Source organism: Diorhabda carinulata, chromosome 5 (assembly GCF_026250575.1).
Source record: "Diorhabda carinulata isolate Delta chromosome 5, icDioCari1.1, whole genome shotgun sequence".
NCBI lineage: Eukaryota > Metazoa > Arthropoda > Insecta > Coleoptera > Chrysomelidae > Diorhabda > Diorhabda carinulata.
The window spans coordinates 18,113,156-18,133,198 of NC_079464.1; the positions used below are offsets into that span (position 1 = coordinate 18,113,156).

Here is a 20,043-nt window from a genome sequence, read left to right on the forward strand (position 1 = left end):
GTGGAGACGCTAAGGAGATCAGTTATGATTTGATGTGGAATTAATTTCTACGTTTGGACTGAATTGATTTTCATTGATAATAGGGTACTATTTATCGGAAGTACATCAAAGTAGTGTTCCTAGACGCTGCTCCATTTATTGGTGATCAATTCATTTAGATGCAGGATAATAATTGTCCACATACCGCCAGAATTGTTATCAAATACTGGGAGCAAATACTGTAGAGGCCACGCACTATCTTCCGATATTTGTGGGATTATTTAGACATTGTCAGCTTACTCCTAGTGTTTTAAATCAGCTCCAAATTTTTTTTGTGAAGAATGGGATGATATCTTGGATGCCTGACAGGGTTAGAGCTCTTCGCTGGCAGATTTTGTGTAAATAACCAATTCTCACATTAAAGATTGATATATTTGCTATTGATTGTTTATTGTAACAATTTAAATAAAAAAAAAGTAACCAAAAACTTTCAATTTAAGGAAAGTGGGATAGTATATAGTCACTACTCGCCTTACAACCATCCGAGCGTTTTTCAATTTCATAAACATGGCAAAAGTGCATGAAAAAAAAAAGATGAATATCATAAATTGTGTGTGTATACGTTTGAAGAATTGTTATTAAACGAAATTTTCCAATTAAAAATCGTCAGTTACGGTTTGCCGGTTCCGAAAGTTTTGCTATTACTTAATCCAGGTATCTGAAGGTACATAGATAATAATTGTCTATGCGTATATTAAATTTATACTGGATGTCACAAAAAAACATTTTTCATATTTATCTTCAAATACCTATACATTGATTGACTTAAATATCAGTTGTAATTTTCTCTTATAACGACGTGTCAATTTTAAGAAATGTTTTGAAAAATCTATATTTATGATTGTTATGAAAAAACAACAGAGTTATTCGCTCTTCCTTCATTCGCGTTTTCACTATTCGCGGAGTTAAAAAATGTAACCCAATTCCTATATTCGAGAATCTAATAAATACATACATAATAATAAAAGGATAAATAATAAAGGATGTAAATAAACAGAATGAAAGCAACCTTATTATTCAATGATGAAGTACATATACATATTTTAAATGTTGCTGTTCCGTTCTATGGTAAAAGTCACTTTGCTGCAGCAGAGCGATATCCAGAAGAATTTGTAAACCTAGTAGCTGATGGAGGATACAAACCTGAGCAAGTATTCTATGCAGACGAAACTGCACTGTTTTGGAAGAGAATGCCAAACAAAACATTCATTTCTAAAAGCGAAAAGTCTGCTCCTGGATTTAAGGCAGCAAAGGACAGAGTTACACTGCTGCTATGTTGGAATGCATCTGGAGATTGTGTCATCAAGCCATTGATGCTTTACAGATCGTTTAATCCTCTGGCTTAAAAAAAATCAAAATAAAGACAGCCTGCCAGTGATTTGGCGTGCTAATAAGAAAGCATGGGTTACAAGCGCTATTTTTTGTGACTGTTTCCGGAATTGTTTTGTTTCTGAAGTTGAAACTTATTTAAAAAAACAGAATTTAGACGTTAAAGCACTTCTACTTTTGGACAGGTCATCCTCGCGACACGAAACTATGCATACAAATATAAAAGTGTCATTTTTACCTCCCAACACGACGGCTTTGCTTCAACCTATGGACCAATGAATAATACATGCCTTTAAGCTCTATTACATCAGAATCATATTGGATAATATGGAATGTAATCCTGATATGAATGTTAGGAAATGCTGGAAGAAATTTGACATTGCAAAATGCATCGTAAACATAAAAGAATCATTGGAAGAACTGAAGTCACACACATTGAAGTCATGTTGGAAAAAACTGTGGCCTGCTCTGACTGCGGAATAAGATGAAGAATCTGTGCAAGTTCAAACTATGACTCCAAACATAGCCGAAATCGCGAATGGAATAGGACGAGATGGGTCCGAGCAGACAGAATCAAGTGACATTCAGGAATTGCTTGAATCGCAATATGAAGATTTGACTAAAACCGAATTGGAGAAAATGTTAAATTTACAGCCCATTGAAGAAGAGGCTTCAACAAGCACTGGAAACGTGACATTTAATTTGAAAAACCTTAGTGAAGGCTTAAGAATGGCAAATGAGCTTTGAACATTGATCCGTCTATGGAACGAAACCTTATTTTTAAGAGGCAAATTGCTAATGCGACTGCTCCGTTTCAGTCTGAATTGAAGGAGCTTTTAAAAACTGCCAAGAAAGAGAAAATTACAAAATTCTTCAAACCTAAGCTTAAAGATAATTGATCAAAATGTTCAAAAACTTTTTTATATATTTGTTTTTCCTCCATAATCCCATACATACAAATTACCATTCCGTATTCACGGTTTCTGTATTCGCGGAATATTTTTGGAACATATACCCCGCGAATAAAAAGCTTTTACTGTATTAAAAAATAAACAATAGTACGGTTTGCGAAAATTCTTTGTTAAAGTTTTTTTCAAAACTAGAATGGAATTTAAAACCAAACAGCTATTCAAAAAAACTGTTTACAATACATATTCCATATCTTTTGGTAAATATTCATCATTAAAAGTAATGTTTTTTGTCCAAGGTTTTCAAGGTATGTCACGCGTTGCTGATCACCCATCGCTATGTTTTGTAAGATTTTTTGTAATTATTAATGAATATACATATAATTGAAATCCAACAGGCAATCCCTGATGAATATTTCTTTGTCCAATTAACGAAGTTGTTCATTATTGGCAAAATAATCACGAATAAATTTTGAAACATGAATTGGTTAAATATTTTCGATAAGAATTATGGCCGAAAATGAATGAATCGAATGCTAGAAGAATCAACCACGTTGTTAAAACAAATTTGGATCACCTTTACAAAGAATTAAGGTATTAGAATTATCTAAAAAGGAATGAAAAAAGCGAGGGGAAGTGTACAAGGAATAAGAAGATTCAAAGTATTGAAGCAGAGATAATGGAATGAACTTGATATTTGCTTCGAAAACAAATCCAAAGTAATATTATACAAATAGTTGATGTTATAGAGTCAACGAATCATGTATAAAATGTAGAACAATTTGAAACTTTGTTATATTTTCATATTTTCACTTCTTTCATAAAATTCAAACTATACCTTTTATCAATATGGTATTTTTAGTTGCGTGACATAACCTCACAACAAGAGTGATATCATCACGTTCAGTTTTGCGGTTTTCTTCTTTTATCAAACAAAACTTATTCAAATTATTGCTTACCTTGGAGAACAGTTTCGAAAATTACTTTAAAAAGTTATACGATTATAAATTTGAAAATCTACAACTACGTTCACCATTCCTAGATTGTACTAATTATGAAAAAACCATTTCACATATCCCATTGACATATAATTTAACGTTAGTCGAGGCATATAGTTTGTTGCGAAATTATTTTTGACCAATTCAACATAAAGATGTAGTACCAATTCTATAATCAATAAACATTTCCATTATGAACTTACCTTCGTGTAAAAAGTTATTATTAGATGGCGTAGTGGAGGTATTTTGTGAAGTTGGAGGGTTCAATTGAATTGGTTTTCTATCTTCCCCCGTTGGAGGTAAGGTGGTGGGCGCTTGCGTATAATCAATATACGTTAAATCGGGAACACACATTGGCTCGTAAAGGCTATTTAAAGCTCTTTCTTTCTCCACATCTGAAACAAAAATATTTTTACTAAAAAACATGAATACAATTGTAAAGCCGATATCAACACGATGCTTCCAACGTTGGACGCATCGTGTGGTCGTAGTGCGCAAGACATTCGACGAATTTTTTGCTTTCAAAGTCGGTTTTTTTTACACGAATCAAAGGAAACAAAGTTGGAACCAACGCTTGTGGTAGAACTTCACACACTTCTTGTCCTCTTGCGTGTGAATGCTTTGTATGAAACACCAAAGCTGCTAGTATCTTCTTAAACTTCTCATGACGTCTTCTCATTGAAGGTTGACGACCAAACAATTCTCCATAGGACCCAGGATTTGTTCTTCCTGCCGATACCTTTCTTTCCCTCTAGTCTGCTCTGCATTATGTTCTGTTGCAGTAGGTATTTGTCGTTGCTTAAGATGTGTCCTATGTATGATGTTAATAAATTGTCAACAGTTTTCTTCAGCGACCAATGCGTCTTAGTATTTCGTCGTTGGTGATTCTCATCATCTTCAGGATGAGCAACATCTCAAATGCTCCAAGTTTTTTGATCATTTCAACCTTTAAGGTCAAAGTTTTCAGCAGTCCTGACCATACATAACAAACATTCCATGAATCCTATTCTGACATAGAGATTTAGATTTCTGTTTAATAATTGTCAACAGTTTTCTTTTGCGACCAATGTGTCTTAGTACTTCGTCGTTGGTGATGAGTTTTTTGACCATTTGAGCTTTGAAGGAGTGGAAACCTGGCCAAATAGTGCCAGTTTAATCCGGTTTATTTTAAAAGAATCTGTTGTATGCTGTTTATAATATTTTTGCCAAGTTTTTATCTTTCTAGGTAAAGCCGGTACCACACGATATGTCTAATGCTTCTAACGTTGAACGCTGGTATGATTTGACGCATCGTGTGGTTGTAGCGTGATGTCAATTGACGAATATTTTGCTTCCGATGTTGGTATTGGAACGTTGGCCATAGAAAATCGGTATTTTGACACGCGTCGAAGGAGTACCCAACATTGGAACGAAGTTGGTACAACTATAGACACGTCTTGTCAGTTGCCAGAACATTCATTTTTTCAAAAGAATTTATATCTGTTTATCACTTTTTTGTTACATTATCATTTTTTTTGGTAAGTTCAGTTCCAGCCTTCGTGTAATAATATTTAGCAAAAGTTGGAACGTCAATGTTGACGCAATCGTTGGACGTATCGTGTAGTACCGGCTTAAGAAATAGTTCTTTATTATTCATTAACAAATATCAAGGATAACAGATTATCGGAAAAGCAAAAATAACCTAGTTAACACCCTATTCCTTCGCAATATTATTTTACGTAATTAATTATATGATATGACTTTATTTCATGAAACTTTTACATTATTGTGTAACAATCAGAAGTAAAGGTTTATTTAGACGAATCGACGTCGTTGAACAATCAGTTATTCATCATAAAAATATATTTGTTAATAGAAATTCAGTACGAAACATGTTATTTTCATCTTCGATGATTCGAATAATTTATGAAATGGCTAATACCGAAGTTGACAACGCGGAAAGATATAATTTTAAATTTTTTATGTAATCGACAAGTGCTGTCATCCATAAAAAAATATGTTCGATAAATTTATTGAATTATAAGACATGGATATGATACGGAATTGTTTGTTTTTACCTTTTTGCAGTAACTCTAGGTGTTCCCATAAAATGTCGCCTACGAAAGCCGGAGCTCTAGCCGAAAACGCATCTTTGCCCATAGCGCAAATATCTTTACCTTTCATTCGGAATTGATTAAGGGGTATACAGTCTAACGAAAATTCCTTAGCGGCCCATTGCAACCAATGGGCTACGTGATTCTCACTCCACTGTCGAGGATCTGAAACAAAAGAAATACATACTCAATTATAAAAATAAATAAACAAATAAATGATATATGAAATATAATTTAATCAACTAAGATTTAGCAAAGAAACTTTCACTTCATAGACCTTTTTATATGTTTTTTTTTGTTGATAAATTGACTTAATTTTAAGTCCCTTTTATTAGGAAAAAATTAATGTTTCGGACATTATTGCTAATTAGAACATTTCTAGACAAAGTTGGATGAGAATAATTTCCTGACACCGATTTTGAGCTGAACAAAAAATGTTCAAATCTTTTTGAATACTTTGATTTTATTTCATTGATTTGAATTTCTATTAGACTTGGGATATGGATCAATGGTATAAATCGAGTGAAGTAGGGTTAGTGATATTATTAGGGAAAACTAGAAAAAAAAAAAAAACAAAAGATTTACCGGAAATGAGCAGATAAGCGCGCGGGTCAGCGAAAGTTTCCGTTCCTATTGAAAATCGGTAGTGTGTAACGTTACAGCATCCGTTTTAAATAAACTTTTGTGAAATCACCTTATTTAATAATGCGTTACTTTTATATGTCGAGTTTTATTGTATTTCGAGTGTGTTGATTTGGTCACTGTACTCAATTCCTCATTCAAATACAAAAATATAAATTAATAAACTATTTCGTATTTTAAATGATTATAATGAATCTTTTGTCTTCTATTCTACTACATAGGATATCTGCAACTGTACTTGTGGTACTCTTTATGACCCTTCTTCCTGATTATCTTCATTCATCCCGTGTTATCATCATCCCCCTTTTGTTCAACCTTTGAAAGCAACTGAAGCTTATGCTGATGATATAGCTTTAACAACGGACATTAAAATACAGGCACAAGTATTCTTAGAAGAAGCACGATAAGTAGATAAATGAAGATGAAAGTGGGAAATGTTGCCGAGCCCAATCATTCAACGCTAAACGTTATGAAATACAGCTTTAAAACTACTGAAGAATTTAATACTTAGGATTTACTATGAACAGCAACAATGCAGCCAGTAGATATTTTTGGAGCCTATCGAAATTACTTAAAAGTAAACTTCTGTCAAAAAATACGAAAATAAGAATGTATACAGTTATAATACAGCCAGTTTGATGGTATAGAGCTGAAGTGTGGACACTAACAAAACAAACCCAGATAATAACATTTGAAGACGACCAGATATTATGGTTGTGATAAGAAGTAGGAGAATTAGGTGGCTGGACCATGTATGAAGAAGAGATAAAGAGACAACATTAAGAAGAATGTGGAGAGGTCAACCAGAAGGAAGGCGCCCACTGGGTAGACCAAGACCAAGATGGAATGACCAAGTGGGTGAAGATGTAAGGAGATGGCCGTGTTTTTCAGTATTTTACAATAAGAAAAATGATGAACACATTTTTAATTTTACACAATACACCGAGCGAAAAAGAAAGAAGCTCTATCAAGGTGGCAACGTCATATCGCCAAAATTCGATTTTCTACACTCGACTTGCTGAACAAAAAATGCTGAAGAAAGTTTGTTACGACATTAAGCAATGTTCGAATGAATCTAAAGAACAGAATAGAAAATAAAAGTCGCCTGATCATCACGGTCAGTCGCGATTTTTTTCTTTACACGCTAGTTTGAACTTGACTTGCTGAACACGAAACACCGAATTCAAGTTCAAGCTAGCATGGGTAGAAATAATTATTGACATATTTGAACACTGTTCGATGTAGCAGTTTGTCGACGTGATTTTTGACTTGAAAATCACTATGTTCGAATGGAATTTTAAGAAATTTAGCATAAGAAAATAGTACAATACAATCAATGATAAAAAAAGGAAGTTAAGTTCAAAATTACTAAAATGATTGTTGGTCAATTCAGCAGCTATACCATTTTATTGGTAGATCCAACAATTCTTACGATACTAAAGAAGTAATTAGGTATAACTTATAATGTTCAAAATAGGTAAAAGTATCTTAAACGAGTCGAAATTTTCTCTAAAAGGTTTTCCACAGCTTCCATGTAACCTGGTAAACTTCTTCCCGCTTCACATCTTAATATAGTTCGTTTCAAGTAGACATTTTCATATCCTCACTCAACAGTCCTATATCAGGATCATAAAATCCTACTTAAAATTTTTCTTCTTGTTATTTATGGGACTAGTACCGGTTATAAGGGTGAAAAATGACGCATTATTAAATATTTTTTCTAGTTTTCTTTATTATAATTCCATATCAAACTTTTTATTCTTTATTTTTGAACAATAAAGTGTTAATTTTTTTTTCAACATCATTTTATACTTGGCGCTGAGATAATATGGAATTTGGTAAATATGAAATAAAAAATTCAAAAATCTTTTTAAACAGGAAGCTAGCTAATATTGTAATTTATCACTTTTGAATAAAAAATTTAAAAAAAAACAGAATGGCGGCTGTTATAAAAATATGTAAAATTACCGTTATTTTTTACTTTTTCCCGTGACAAATTTTTCACAATTTTCTGGTAAATTACGGTAAAATACAATAAATCAAATAAGACGCACAAACAATTAGAAAAATCGATTCGAAGTCGATTGGTTACAAAGAATAACTAAGTGCAGATAGAGAGCGGGGGCCCTGATATAGGAAATGCTCCTCTGCAGGGCTGGGTGAGTGCAGATTAAAAATTTCGAGCAAAAGGCGTTTAAAGTTTAAAAAGCATCTGTCAATATTATAACTTTCTTATTATTTCGAATTTCGCTATGTTTTTCGAAAGTGAAAGGATTCGAAAAATGTAAAACAATCAATTTTTTTCAAATTATAACCGGTAGTATATAATAGAAATTATGTTGAATCCAAAATTATGTAAAATGACATAATTTCAAATCTAAAATTGACAATAAGTTTTATACATAGGTAGTAAGAAGTTTTTCTGTATATATTATCAATTTTATATAAGAAAAAAGTATTTGTTTATTCCCCAACCAATTTTTCAAATTTACCCACAACGAACGGTGCCGCAATTGTATGATTTTTTTCTTGAGATTGGAATAATGTAAAATTATCCAAAAGCAATATTGTAGATAAATAAAAATAATTGAAGGTTTATGAAGAAGCTTAAACAAAATACGCTAGAAGATTGACAATGATATTTAGTATTACTAACGGGATTATTAAGATATTAAAAAAAAGTACCGTATACATCAACCGATTAAAAAATAATAGTAATGTTTGTTCTAGATGGTTTGCATAAATTTTCGTCGACAAAAAATATTTTTGATTGTTTTATAATTTTGTTTCATGTTTTTCTGAATAGTAAAGTATTAAGATAAATTTACTAATGACGCATCTCGTAATGATCTTGAATCACGGAATGATATTTTCAAACCGTGTTGTCAGATTTTAACGTTATATCTGGATTATAAGAAATTTAGATTCTAACTACATTAAATTAGAATATGGGCGAATTAATCAATGGTATTCGTTGCTCTATCAATGTACAGTCGTTTGCAAATTTTAACAAAAAATGCTTGTAAGTATCCAGACATTTCTCGCCTTTTCAATAACCTTTTTGTACCAAGACAAGCCGCGAGGATGCTATAAACAGATAATAAAATAGAACGGTGAATCTAGAATATAATTTAATGACGGTTTTATGTAATAAAAACTCATTTGTTTTTAACGGTACAAGTAATTTTATGTGTTAAATTAGAGTTTGTTGTTGAAGTTGTTTCTTCATATCAAATTTTTGAGATATGTACTGAAAAAAATATGTGAAAATTCAAACTTAATATTTTTAAAACTGTAGTATACGACAGAAATTGTGTGAGATAATAAATTTATATCAACAATATCGCTTAAATCAAATTATATAAGAAGAAATCTTCGTTTTTGCTGACTTCTAGGTTAAAATTTGGAGTAATGACCATGAAATGGAGATAGATTCTGAGCAAAAAAAATGTGTTGTTTGGCAACACTGCAAACAATCGATTTGACAACTGGTAGTTACTATGAACACACTACTATCCAATTATCTGCAACTGATACATAAATGATTGGCAGCGAAATTATTTCTCGGTAAATTACTAATTAATATTTATTATATCCGAAACCGCAATAAAATCAAAAACCTAAAGAACACGCCAGTGGGATACTTCCATGTTATTTCTTATAAAACCGATAATTACTTCAGTAACTAGTTGTTGACCAATTAGGATGGATTTGATTTAGTTCGATCACTTATGGGAATACGAATTGCCGCATCGCCGTGGAATGCCCCCTACCGAGAAATAAATCTAAAATAAATGAGTTCTATCGCTTTGACGGTCGGAATTTTGATAAAGGTAGCAGTAATCACATGTAAAAGGATCATTAAAATCTCAAACTGAGTTTTCTTATTTATATCATTCCGTAAAAATTTTATTTCTCGTTTTTTCTGACCTACCAAATAGACAAAATAGTTTTATCCAATAATTTCTATATTTCAAGCTCAATTTCCAAGTAAGGACACATGAAAAATTCACTGATGTTAAATCTGGAGAATACGGTTAATGGTCAAGTTTGGAAAATCTATATTTACATATAATTAAAGTCGAGAAAGAATGAGAGATTCGTTGGATGGTTTTTAGTTTATTAGAGATTCAACATTCAAGGTACTTATTTATTTAGATATGCCTGACATACCAGAGCACAATTTAAGACCAAAAGTTGGCTTCGGAACATAAACTGACCAAAACTGTGCAACGGAACGCGTTTGGTGGTAAGTAAATTGAAGAACAATGTGATTTATGAGACGTACTGAAAGAAAAATTTGGAGGAAAGGAAATTTTCATTCCGAGAATCCTGATGATCCCAACCGATTTGCCGTTAAACGACTTCAATTTCCGATCCGTCTTGCATTCGACATGATCATCAACAACTCACAGGGCAAATCTTTGTTTGTGGTCTGAAACTAGAAAATTCATGGAAAATTATATGTGGCATCTTCACTGGAAGAAAGACACTCCTCTGCGTTATTTGTTGATGTGTCTTATAATAAAAAAAATTCGTTTATCACAAGGTCCTTCACTAAAGAGTAGTCCCAGAGGTATCTGACCCAACAAAGAAACACCTCGCTTTTGGAACCGGTTTTCTAACGGCTTAATTTCTGCGAAACGTTGCCAAACACTCGATGGAAAAATCTTCACGACGCTGTTTTTGTTCTATTATGAGCAAACGCTGCACTGCATTCTCATGTCCAAATTTTCACTTAATATGCGATGTACCGCACTTTTTGAAATGCGTACTATGTCTGCTAGCTCGCGCACTTTCAATCCTCACCTCATTTGGTCGACCACGCGATGCTGGTCTTCGCAGGTCGTATGGCCTTGTTTAAACTGAGCTACCCAAATATTCTACAGTTTTTTTTTATGTTTACAAATTCTTCACTGAAAACGTTCAATTAAGATGGCTGCCAAACAAATACTAAGCAACGTGGGGTCTTCAAACTTGAAATATACGCTGTATAGATTGTGTACTTTCTAATGTGGTGGTATTTTTCAAGCAACTACCGCCATCTCTAGTTCAGGCCAGAATCATCGGATTTATACTTGTGCTAGTAAAAAATTGAACTTGAATTTGAGCTAGTTGGTTATATTTAATAATCTGGAGGAAAATGGAGGGATGGTTTTGTACAAAATGTTGCACAGCGTGTTCGGTAAAAATATACCATACGGTTTATTCAGTATTTTCACATCGGGCTGCATAAACATTCACAATAACTGTTGTCAGTTCATTCGCACAAATGAATTTTAATTAATTGAAGGCTTTATATATCGCTTTCAAGAACAAACTAAAAACAATATAATAATTAAGTGCTAACAATGGCTTTCTGAGAAGAATAACATAGGCCAATTTTAAATCCAGTATGGACATGCGATGACAATTACTTGACGTCATCGCGCCTTTTTAAGTTGTATAAGCTATAATCGGTAGCTGTAATTTTTTTTGAATCTAAATACATAAACTAAAATATTGAGTGTTGTTCACCTCAAATGACCTTTACGTTAATTAAATCTGTTGTTTTTTTTAAACTAGTGAAAATATAAATTCAATGGAATGTTCCGAGCGAACTAATTACAAACTACTCAATATAATTTGTTATATTGAAGTGATATTATGAAAAATGGATAAAAGTTTGTATTTCTGTTTAATGAAGATAATGAAAATTGGATTTTCTAATTACTGTTTTATTTCATATAGTAAACGTTACTTTTATTTCATTTTAGGTAACATCCAGTATGATCTATTACATTTTTTTTTATTAGAATACCTTGTTACTAGCCTAAATGTTTATTAAGCAAATATTTTTTGATATGATGTGAATAGATGTTAATTTTTTCTAAACGATTAAGATATCACTCCTAATGAATGAGAAAACCTCTTTTTGTAAATCAATTAAGCAACATTGCGAGTCTAAAAATCAAAAACAAGTTTTAGAATAACAAAATTTTTTGTAATATTTATCAAAACATCACTTCGAGTTTTCTAATAGTACTAATATAGAAGCAACATTTTCTTAATGTGCTACTGGCCAAAATTCTTCTCTTTTCGGAACCAATATGAAAACATAAGATTCCAAAATCAACATGGATCGCCAGATAATAATTAGAGAATTTTGTAGACAAAAGCTAAACTAAATAAAGATAAAATGAAATAAAAACTAAATATAAAGTGTACGCAAGAAAACTAAAATGAATAACAAAATGTCGAAAGTATACATGTGAAAATAAACTATACAGCAATCCCAAAATAGGTAAAATTTGTATTGAAAATCAACAACCAAAACCAAAGTGCAATATTATTATTAGAATGAAAGTCTCTTACAGAATAGAAGGCACTTTCCAGTGATTATATCTTTAAGTAATTGCGGAAAAAGATGTTATAAATTTGATTTCAATTGGTAAATGATTGTGCATTTTTTTGCATTGTGAAAGATTGAGCCCTTAACTAATTCTGAACGTCAAGTTCGTGCTCTGCATTCCGAAATGGATAGCTGTGCAACGATCTTTCTAAAATTGGGGGAGCGTATTTACGAATTAGACAAACTGATTTAAATATTGAAAAAGCAAAGCCAATATTTTATATCTTTTAGAGAAATCCCGGCAGTTAGCTCTGCTGTATATTCTGAGTAAATATCTAACAGCACTCCTTTGTAATTTGAGGATACGTGTATGGATGTACCGCAGAAGATACGACTCAATAAGGGCATAATCAGAAAGAATTTAATTTTTTTGGATAAAGCGGCAATATTCTTTGAAACTCCCGTTTCAAAGAATTGTTCACAACAAGCAACATGTATGAGCGATATTTTTTTTCAACTTCCGTCATTGTTGACATTCAGGCGTCAGTCGGCGTTGTGTTACAGCCACTTAAACATGTCCGCCATTATCGATGCACCCGCCAAGTGTGAATTGAGTTTTCTACAGGCTGAACAGTTAACACAATCGCCAACAACCCCGATCTCATTAATTTCTTGTTTGCGTGACATCATTTATGAAAAAAATTTGTATATAAAGATTGTAGTTTCACCCTGTAGTTATATAAAGTAAATTTAAACGAAAAAAATACAATGCCAACATATTTGCTGTAATATGGCAATTTAACGATTTGTGCAATGCTTTGAATCAACACACCGTGTAGGTGTATATTGAGTCTCTCACAATTGGTGACCAGTCGACCGTGTTTACTTTTGTATCATATCAAAGTAAAATCTGGTATGATTGCGAGTGGTACAACAATGGCGTTCGTTCGTTTATTACCGTCTCTCTCTCTCTCTCTTTCTCTCTTTTTTTTCCATTGTATTCGAGCAGCTAACAAATAATGAGACTCCTAAAAAACAGATATATAAATGCGTTGTAGTATGTACAATTTTATTTGAATTACGAATCATGCAGTAAATACTGTTCTTTCACTAGATAGAAACCATTTTTTAGGCGAGATAGTGAAGTAAGTCGTCGAGTATTGGGTTCATTTCAAAATATACAAAGTGATCTTTTGAGATATAATATATAAACGTAAATATGCAAATCCTCCAATCAATTTCAGTTATGAGTAAAGTTTATTGAAACTTTGTATAGATCACACTGTATGTATTATTAAGTTTTCCTCATATAATTGGGATTCCTTCCAAATAGGCTTCTATTCACTTATTACCAAATTATAACTCTGTCCTATTTAAAAATTAAAGTCATCTTTATATATTAACATATATCCTTTCAATACAAAATTAACCCTTTTTCTGTAAAATGGATTTCTCTATACCCGTTTTATTATCTCGAATATCTCTTTTATATTTTCCGTTACTTTTCTGAAACCCCGTGGAAATGTTCGATTACTCTGTTTTAAAAGATGCATCCAGTTGGATTAATCCGATATGTATTAATGGGAACTATATTTTTGCACCTAAGTTTGCAGAATATTAGTATGTACAGGTTCAATATACTTTTTAATGTTGGAGACTTTTAATTATAAAATATAAGCATATTGAACCTAAATTTATCATAGCATAATTAATCTTTAATTCTATGAATAGTACAATTCTCTCTTTGTTTCTGAAACACGCAGTAGGTTTTTATAATTAATATTACTGAATAAATCATGTGATTGACACACAGATGGCGCTGTCATTGTCAAATCCATATGACGTTTATGAAGTACCAACTTTCAAAAGACTATGTGTCAAATTTCAAGACATTTCGATCGGTGACAGCCATTTAAGTGAAGCTACTTTTGTTATTTCCAAAACAATGAATGCAAAACAATTCTTGTTGGAAAATATACCGTACAAGCTCAAAAGTATTATCCGGACACTGGTCCATCGAATATTTGTTTGCTGAATTTAAACGTGGTTGTACAGACACCGATGATGGCGAACGTTCTGGTCGTCGTCCAATTAAGGTTATTTGACCTTGAAAAAGCTTTTTTCAAAGTGATTGCCGCGTTTACACACAGTCGATCAAAAATAACAACGTGTTGATGATTCAGAGCAGAGTTTGGCCATGTTTGGTTAGGTTAGGTCTGTCTGATTTGCATTTCGATAACCTGAAGTCTCTGAAGGCGATAACTTGGCTATCGTAACGCGTGTCAGATATTGTAATTGCGAGTGTTGGTTTATTCAGTATGAATAACGCCAGAAATTCCATCTTAGTACATGATTGCGTACGGTGAACCACTTCCGAACCGTCCAAAGGCACAACACAACAGAGCGACGGTTAAATTTAATGAATTACACTTCGAATTGTTTCCACATCCACCGTATAGTCCAGATCCGGCTCTCAGTAACTACTGGTTATTCGTTGATATCAAAAAAATACTTGCCGGTAAAAAATTCAGCTCAAATGAAGAAGCTGATTATTTGCGTCCCTTGGACCTTCTTAAAAATTGATTTATCTAAACGACTCAAATCAGTGTTATACAAGGGCAATTATTAGATCCTTCGCCGCAAAAATGGTGGAATGATGAAGATTAAATGGATTTTGAAATTATTTCAGATGATTGAGTTATCAATGCCGACGAGGTATTTGGTGGACACCTGATGCGAATGTATAAGGTTTTTTCCGATAAATATTCAGGTTTAAGTAATCAAAACCTTGTTTTCCTACGATAATGCTAAAGCAGGTACTGCGAAAGTTGCATTGATTGGGTCGCTGGTTCTTTATTGGTCTGATATTTTAGAAAACGTTCATTGAAAAAAAACAAAGAAAAATATAAATTTCAAATGGTTTAGAAACCTTCTTCGGATGCAAGTCAACTGATGAACGCATAGGGGTAATAAGATAAACAGTAGCTGCGCATAATGCTCAAGAAGAAGACGTCCATGATTGAGGTTTATGGAGGCGTATTTAATATGAAAAATCTAAATTTCTTAAGAAATGATATGCAATAAATATACAAGAATAATACATTCAAGTCGCGTCTCTTTACATAGATTACCCCACAGAAAACAAAATAAAGCCGATTTCGAGTTGTTTTCAATTCTTACTATCTATTCATTCACATTTAGCCGTTTGTTCATTACTAAGAAAATTACATAAAGCTACCGGTTAGTTTTCGTGATAGATAAAAACTCTCGGCACGTAAAAGAATTTAAATTTCATTGAAATCCCTGAAACATACATTTACCTTTTGATATTATTTGTTGGGTCCAGGAGACTAGACGATTTAATGCCGATAAAATAGTAAGTTTCACAAGTTCGAAGAATTTTAAACGTCCGATCGTCGGCTTTCCACCTTTGAAATCGACCGTACATTTATATATTTGTGTGTGTGTATTCTAAACAATCGAATAACGATGGGCCGATTCGTCATTGTTGTTTGATGTTTCAATATTGAGAACTCTCAACAACGAAAGATAAATAAAGCGACCGTGAACCTTATTTGAATCGGTGTTAACCGATTATCACACCTTCCAAAATTGATAAAATTCTTATCGTTTCGATAAAATTTGAACCAAAAGAAATTAACAATATACATATTTTTTCGAAGTTAGAACTTCGACTATTACAAAAAATCTAATTCAAACAGGAGTTTTTGATACTCACCTTTGGTAATATTTAATCTAATCTGTTCTTTTTCCCATGAAGCAAAAGACGCTTTCAGCGCCTCTGCCATAGTTTTGTTCGTGCCAGGCGTCAGCGGCGGCACTTGTGTGGGAATATCTGAAAGAAAAACAAAGAATACCGTAATTTCATGTATAATATTCCAGAAAATAAAAAAATATTAACAATAAGAGCACTGGTGATTAGAGAACTTTTAGTTATTTTCAATGATGGACTTAGGCTGTAACGTCAAGTGTGGCATTATTTGAAAGGCGGCAAAACCAGAATTTCAGAGATGAAAAAAAATCCATCCAAGACAATCCATTTCAAAATTGGCACATATGAGTTTTTTATGAAAAATTCTATGGAATATCCGCGATCGTGAACCAAGATTCAAGTATTTTCGTTTTAACTGGTTGCCTTGGTTCTAGTTTTTTCCTTTGAATGAAGTTAACAGTGTATCAAAATGATATGATTATATGTCAAGTATATATTTAGAACTTCAGACACGAATTTTGGTATTTCTACTTTATAAGAACTCTACAATTTCTTTATCATACGTACATGCCGTCGAGAGATCTTGATACAGTACAAATTCGTTGGTCTGCTCGACATGACACAAAAACAGGGATGAGAATCGACTACGAGATCTGAAGCGAAAATTACAACATTTAGAAATAGCAATCCTCGGTTTTAATTCTGCTAGCAAAAAGCTTCAAGAATTTTAAGCTGATTCAACATTCCTTGTATATAAGTAATGATCTCGGGTTTTATTTCATCAAGACATGAGAGACAGACAATTTTCTAAATATGAAACAAAAGCAAGAGCATTATCTGGAGTTCCTGATTATTATCGTTGTAATAATCGTCGCAAAAAAATCAGCCAAACGAATCACGAGTAAATGAAAGATACCTTCCTCTGGATAAGACAATTTTGCACAAATGATACTCTGAGTTAGCAATTAGTTGGGCCTCAAAAATAAAAAACTTATTCTATCTAATGTGACACTTTAGGTCACTCCTTGACATTAGGAAACACACACAAAAATATTTCAAAGAATAATTTATTAATTATCGTAAAAACTGACAATAATTTCATTTTTTGGATGAATATCTCTTGAACTTCTTGTCTAATGTTAATTTCATTTGTTGCTGTGATATCTACATGTATGCCAGAATTTTTTTTATAATGAACCCTCAACATAGCCTTCGGGTACCTACATTGTTGGATTTCCATCCTCCTTGTTGCTTTATTTTCAGAATGCGCGCTCCTGAGTCAACTAGAAGAGGCTCTCTCTAACATTAGTAGATACAGGTATCGAGCAATCTTTGCTGGTAAATTCCCAATGGTGCTTTACAGCAGGAGGTCTAACATTTCAATACCTTTTGAGGAGGTCAACAAGATTCGCACCAGCAAAGACCACAAATTCGAGAAGAACGTGTGTTTTGTTATCTGCAATTGTAATTTTAAAAAAGGTGGTTGCATCAAATACGTCACCTTCTCATAGGAACGTCAGTTCGGCCTTCCTGCAGGCTCCCCAGAAACTAATTTATTTACTATAAATTATAAACATATCGTAAATTAAATTGTACTTTAGCAAATATTTCTCCTTCGTCGAAATCTCCGATTTTTTTGGATGGTATCCTGTTAACCGTCTCTTCAGCGTAGTCGAAAACATAGTTTACTTCTTGATATCCACATTTTTGCGGAAGATTTCAACTCGCTGGAGTTCGTTTTGACAAATATTACCCACTATTACCTAAGCAATTTCCAAATTGATCAATATTTAAAAAATATTATATATTATATTAATGGTACTTCATTATAATCAATTTTATCAAAAAGGGCGGCATATGGAACGGGGCCTAGGGCGGCCGCAAACCTAAACCCGTCATTGGCTAATTTGAATTTCTCTATTACTTGAGCCGACATATTTTTTCATAAAACTTTGTTAAAATTTGTAATTTTGTGTGTCATTTGATTTGAAGTGTGAATTCTACCAAATTAATCTCTTTCTAGTGTTAATTGAGCACCGATTAAAAAAAAATTTATTTGTTTCAAGAGTATTTTACGATTCCTATATGAGCATCTGGTTAAAAAAAAAACAATCGAGTAATGACTACGTTGATCGACGTTACGAGTAATGAAACCATTGATGGGCGGTCCAAATAACCGTTTTATGGGTTCTCTCGTACAACACCTGGAAATAATCTACCCAATTTTTCGCTCAAAATAGCTCTCTTAATTTGATATAAATTCATTCTGGCGAGGTGTACTTTTACACTCTGTAACAAGTTGTAATTAAGTAGAACCAAATCATTGTTTCTTTCAGTCATTCGACTATTAAAGAACCAATAATATGAAATGTGAAAACATTTTCTAATATTAGAAATATGGATATGTCAAAGTGACTATCAGTGATTACGCCATTAAATATAATGAATAAATGTGAGTTGTAACCGAAGCATGTATCGCATATTTAATAGAGCCACCTGCTACATATTAAATTCCATACAATATATAGAGAAGCGCCCTCTATCGTTTCAATTTTCCACTCGAATAGGTTCGCATTTTGATTCTTTGAAGTGTACGAATAATTAAACCGTCTATCAAATTCTTTTTAATACTTTCATATATAATTATAAGATAAAAAATAACTGTATCTGGATTCCCAAAATTTATCAAACAAAAGAAAATATACAGAATTAGTTTGCCATAATTATTGAACCATTTCATGATTTTGGTCAGCCTATTTTCTTAAGCTTTTTGATTAGTGCGTTGATTGTCTTACATTTATGGAAAATAGGCAGCAATTTCAAGTTTCTGATCTTCAATGATTTTGATTTTCACAATTACACTGTTTGACGCGGGTTTCGATAACCTTCAGTCTCTGAAGACGATTACTTTGGTTATCGAAACGTCAGACAGTGAGCGTTGGTGTAAACATTGTAACCAGCACCAACGGTTCAAGGAATTCCAACTTATATTTACCGATATCCGTCTAATTGGTGCTCACCTGGTCAGACTTGAAGCTGACTTGTGGTTCTTTCAAGATTTATTATTTAGATTGAAATGGATACGTCCTTTTGGGGGTTGAATGAGTGAAGATATTTAATTTTTGATATATGTCATTTTATCATGATGGATTGTTTTAATAATCTCAATTAGTCCTTAGATAATGTTAAAAGGTTGAAGAGGAATAGAAAGAAATTTTTTGCTATGTACTATTTACAAATTTTTTTGAAAACAAATATTGAGGAATGCTATTTACGAAACCGAGAATAAAAACAAAATTAACGAACTACGAAAAAGTAGTTCTGAAAGTATTTGCATTCTTTTCGAAGTCAAAATTATAGAAATCTCATATTTGTGACATAAACCATCGTCGTCCCTTGTTATTTTTAATTCACGTTATTCATAAAACTGTACGTTAATTAAACACTTTGTATTTATACCATTATTACAGACATTCCTTTCTCAACACATTGAAAACTGAGTAGTTATTGTAAGAAATGAGGTATTTATATTCATTATTCATTTTTAGCATGGAACAAGGCATAGCAAAGCTGCCTTTGGCACGGGATTCGAACGTGCGTCCACTTGTTGCATATAAAGTAGCATTTACATGATATTTTTTAATTGAAATAGTGGAGCTAAAATATTGAAAATTATTTTATTGAAACCGTAATTCAATAAAACCTTTTTTTTATATACCATATTTATATCTTTTTAAAATGGAAATACCCAGATTGTTTCATTTAATTTATATAGGTAATCTTTTAGTTCATATTGAACTCAACTATAATCTAGAACTGTGACATCCAAAGTGGTCCAGGTGGACCACCAGGGGTCTACATAAGCGGGAGTCCATGAAAATTTATTTGATCTCGATATTGAAGAACTAAAATGTTGACTTGACCTCTCCTATCAATATAGCAGATTATATTCTAAACTCAGCGACTATTA

At 32.5% G+C, this 20,043-nt stretch overlaps 1 protein-coding gene across 2 annotated transcripts in view; it reads right to left on the reverse strand.

The window, feature by feature from the left end:
- Window positions 1-20,043, reverse strand: part of LOC130894298 (protein c-ets-1-A-like) — a 222,497-nt gene that overhangs the window by 48,177 nt on the left and 154,277 nt on the right. For both annotated transcript variants that reach the window (XM_057801020.1, XM_057801021.1), the window contains 3 exons: window positions 16,080-16,196; window positions 5,332-5,532; window positions 3,478-3,669 (listed from right to left, as the gene is read on the reverse strand). In XM_057801020.1, coding sequence (XP_057657003.1) covers window positions 3,478-3,669; window positions 5,332-5,532; window positions 16,080-16,196 — 510 coding nt within the window. The remainder of the gene's footprint in view (window positions 1-3,477; window positions 3,670-5,331; window positions 5,533-16,079; window positions 16,197-20,043) is intronic.